Source organism: Panicum virgatum, chromosome 2K (genome assembly GCF_016808335.1).
Source record: "Panicum virgatum strain AP13 chromosome 2K, P.virgatum_v5, whole genome shotgun sequence".
Classification (NCBI taxonomy): domain Eukaryota; kingdom Viridiplantae; phylum Streptophyta; class Magnoliopsida; order Poales; family Poaceae; genus Panicum; species Panicum virgatum.
In genome coordinates this window covers 47,104,571-47,108,516 of record NC_053137.1, presented here as the reverse complement: position 1 = coordinate 47,108,516, position 3,946 = coordinate 47,104,571, and the positions used below count along the sequence as shown (strand labels likewise).

At 53.3% G+C, this 3,946-nt stretch overlaps 1 protein-coding gene across 1 annotated transcript; it reads right to left on the bottom strand.

Moving 5' to 3' along the window:
- Positions 1 to 317: 317 nt before the first annotated feature.
- On the bottom strand, positions 318 to 1,603 carry LOC120680539 (zinc finger protein 8-like). The gene has a single exon (XM_039962038.1). The coding sequence runs from the start codon at positions 1,543 to 1,545 to the stop codon at positions 622 to 624; it is 924 nt and encodes a 307-aa protein (XP_039817972.1). The 5' UTR covers positions 1,546 to 1,603; the 3' UTR covers positions 318 to 621.
- Positions 1,604 to 3,946: the final 2,343 nt, after the last annotated feature.

Sequence of the window (3,946 nt, the reverse complement as noted above, 5' to 3'; positions counted from 1 at the left end):
CAGGTGTTAGAGGGTTGTCAAACAGAGTGTTTAGCATGGCGGCGGGGCCATTGGAGAATGGAGTTGGCAAGATGGTGGGGCGACAGGTGAGAAAGAAAGAAATGAGCAAGATAATAAGAGATCGAATGTCTCAAAACTTGGGTGCTGTTTTGGTGGCTGAGAGAGACAGTATTTGGCCATTTTGACAAATGAAACATGGAAGTACTTTTTTTTTGAAAGTTAACTTGGAACTACTTAGCAACATGACTCAAGAAGCTGGACGATAACTTGAGGAATATAATAAAAAAAAAGCATCAGTCAGTACCAGTAGGTGAATCTAAGAAGAAAGCGAAAAGATGCTTTAAGCGGACAAATTTAAGGCGACAAAAGAAAAGATGGCGCCAGTCCTTTTGACGCTCGATCTCTCCCTAGTTTTTCTCCCATCATTGTCTCCCATTTCTCACAAAAGGAAATAGAAAGCCACGAATTGGAAGAAGTCGAACAAATCAATCTCTCATCAACTGAGCGCCGCTACCTAATTAAACAATTTTCAAGAGCTAAAGAAGAAGAATAGTTTTTTCCCCTCATCAGTCATCACGAACCCGGTAAATGATCACGCCCATTGTTCCTCGATCTCTAGAATTACAAGGTGAGATCCAGACTCACATTCTCTCTGTTCTCAGCAGCATCTCCCCGGCGGCGTTCATGCTTCGACGAGGTGGACGAGGAGGAAGAGGAGGACAGGGATAATCGCGAGCCGCCCTGCCCTGCTGCTGCGTTCCCTCTTCTTGCTCCTGCGGCAGCCATTGCGTTCTCCTCCCGGCCTGGCAAGGACAGCGGCGCTGGCCGCTCTTGGCGTGCCAGCGGCGCGGCGACGGTGACGGCCGGGACCCGCCAGAGCGCGGCAGCCGGCACGGGGCTGCCGTTGATCGGCTGCGACAGGGAGCCGGCCCCCGCGTAGTACCTTGGCACCACGGGCGGAGCAGCAGCCTGCGGGAAGTGGCTGGACCACGAGGGGTAGTGGTGAGGCGGCGGCGGCCCCGGCGGGGGCTCGTAGCGCGCCATGCCGAAGCGGTGGTGGTGGTGGTAGCTGGTGAAGGCGGGGTACGCGTGGGGGTGGCCGGGGTACTGGGCGTGGTGCATGGCCATGGCGCTCTGGTACTGCGCGCGCTTCGCGTGCTGCCGCTCCCGCTTGTGCGCGTTCTGGTGCCCGCCCAGCGCCTGCGACGTCGGGAAGTTCCGGCAGCAGTAGTGGCACTCGAACTTGCGCCCTCCGCTGCCGCCGGCGCCGCCGCCGGCGCTGCCGTCGCCGGCGCCCGCACCCGACCCCGCTGGCTGCTGGCCCCCAGCGGTGGCGCTGGACGCGGCAGCATCGCTGGTGGCGGTGGAGGACGTGGCGGCGTCGGGTGGCACCTCGAAGCCGAACAGCCGGATCGGCGAGGGGCCGGAGGAGGACGCCGGCTGCGGCGGCTTGGGGCGGACGAAGGGGAGCTGCGAGAAGGACTCGATGGCCGTGTCCGGGGGGCTGCCCCTGCCCCCGACGTGCTGCGCGTCTCGCTCGCTCATCGGCGCCCCCCCGAGAGAGCGCGAGCTTAGGGTAAGGGGAATGTGTAGGGAAGCGGGGGGGGGGGGGGGGGGGGGGGGGGGGGGGGGGAGGGAGAGGAGACTGGAGACTGGAGACTGGAGACCTACGCAGCTATAGCCTATCCTGCCCCTGCTGCTTCTGTTGCGTTTATGGTGGTATGTTGGCATGGAGCTGAGCAAGCTGCTCTGATGTATTGGGCGTGTTCCCTGCTAAAAAGGGTTAAATTCGGTGGGTAGCAACGGCCGGGACCAGTTTAGGGCAAGGGCTCACAGGGGAAGTGTTAAATGCTGTGCTTGTTCAAATTTGTTGACTAGGTCCTTGGCAATTGATGCAAAATAACATGAATTTAGGATCTTGTTTCTTCTTTGTTTTGTCGTATTTTAGACTGTGCTTGTTTCTCTTGGAGCACACTTATACAAAGCTATCAACTCTCTCTGATTCAATATATATACATGGTGTTAGGACATCGACAGGGTTTTCAAAGTGAAAATATTTTCTAAGAAAATATGACATCTTAGATAAAGATAATTAAATATGGTGAATCTAGTAGCATTAGCCTCTACTATCTTACATTGCTGATCTGTGTGATTATTTGTGTACCGATAATCAATTGATGTTTTCAAAAAATAGCAGAAAACCTAAAAAACGACATGTATGTTGAACCATAATCACAACTCGACTTTATGGCCGATTGGACTCCATCAGCTGAAAGCCCAGTAGCCCACATGAGCCGCGGACACTTGGCCCGTGTTCAGTTCCAAAATTCAAAATTCAAAAAAAAAAAATTTCGGCACCCGCATGGAGACTTAAATCTAGACGAAATAAAAAACACATTGCGACTGCTGTCTGTAAATGGCGAGATGAATCTAATGAATCTAATTAGGCTGTAATCAGATGCTAAATTGCTACAATAATGCTACAGTAAATAACCTCTAATGGCGGACTAATTATGCTTGTTAGATTCGTCTCGCGATTTACAGACGAGTTCTGTAATTATTTTTGTGATTAGTCTATATTTAGTACTTCAAATGTAGAAAGATACATTTTCAAAATTTTTACAACCCGCAACCAAACGGGGCCTTGTTAGGTTTTGGGGCACAACAGCGCTACTAAACCTAAACAGCCATACCCCTGTTGTCTTATTTAAAACACTGTTGCGTCCCGCAGCTGGGCGTCTAAATACTCAAATACCCCACGAGCGAGACGATTGGACCGGAGGAATTGAAAAGCACGTATACGCTTTCCCATTTTAACGGAGAATTCGTTTAAGGTCAGTCTCAGTGAGAGTTTTATGGGCACAGATACTTAGACTGAGAACTAGGTAACTGTGTCTGATGAGTTTTATGGTGATGAAACTTTCCTCACATTTCATAAAATTTTATTCTTCTTTTTTTACCATGTCAGTAAAATTAATAATATTTAATATCATAAAATCCTCCATTAATACTGGCCTAATCCGTCTGGTCGATTTTTGTTCATTAGAGACAGCAGGGCATCTATATAGGGTGTGTGGCCCAAGAAGTAGCTGCAGCTGCAGAATCTCTCGGGAATCTAGTACAAGCTCTGAAGTTTGGGTATAGGCGGTATAGGCCATAGAACTTGTTTTCGCTACGAATAAAACTGCAGTACTGCCGCCGTGCGATTCCAAAAGAGGCATGGTTCGCACGTAGGGATTGTTCGATCGATCACCCGTCCCGCGGCATTGGCCGCCGCGCAGGGGATGCCGCCGGGATGGCGACGTGCGTGCGCCGCCGGCCCGTCCCGAAGCGCGGGCGCACGCTACCACCGTCAGGTGTCCGCCGGGGTCGCTTCGTCGCTGTCCGCGAGGCCGACTCGTGCGCGCGGCCTCGCCATCGCCCAGGATACCCCCGATCCCGGGCGACGCCGACGGCGCGGCGCGGCACGGCACACCGCCGGGTCGGCCCGCCCGCGCCCGCCGCTTCGCCGTCAGTAACTCGGAACCAGCTGCCGCCTACGATGGCGCAGCTCGCCAGTTGCCGAGAGAGAGAGAGATGCCGTCGATGTGGGCCCGCGCACGCCACGTCGTGAGAATGTGTGCACGCGCTGCTCGATCGACCGGTCAGTTTGTTTGATCATCAATGTGTTTATTCCTTGGTTCGGTCACCGGTGGGCGTTCAATTCGTTGGACCGGTGGCGACGACGGTAGTAATAAGTCAGTGAAATGCCCCCATGCGAGTGCCGTCGTCATCAGCTTTCTCTGTGGCCGTTCGCCGCCGGAACGGAGAAGAGAATCCAGCATCAACTGGGCGCTGCGACTGCGAGCCGCGAAAAAAACAAAACAAAACTGGTTATTCTTTTCCCGATTTGAATGATGAGAGCAACTCGTGCCCGGGGTTTGGATCCGCGCCATGACAGCGATGC

Excerpts from the sequence above, each read along its gene's own strand:
- LOC120680539 (XM_039962038.1), bottom strand. The coding sequence starts at position 1,545 with ATGAGCGAGCGAGACGCGCAGCACGTCGGGGGCAGGGGCAGCCCCCCG.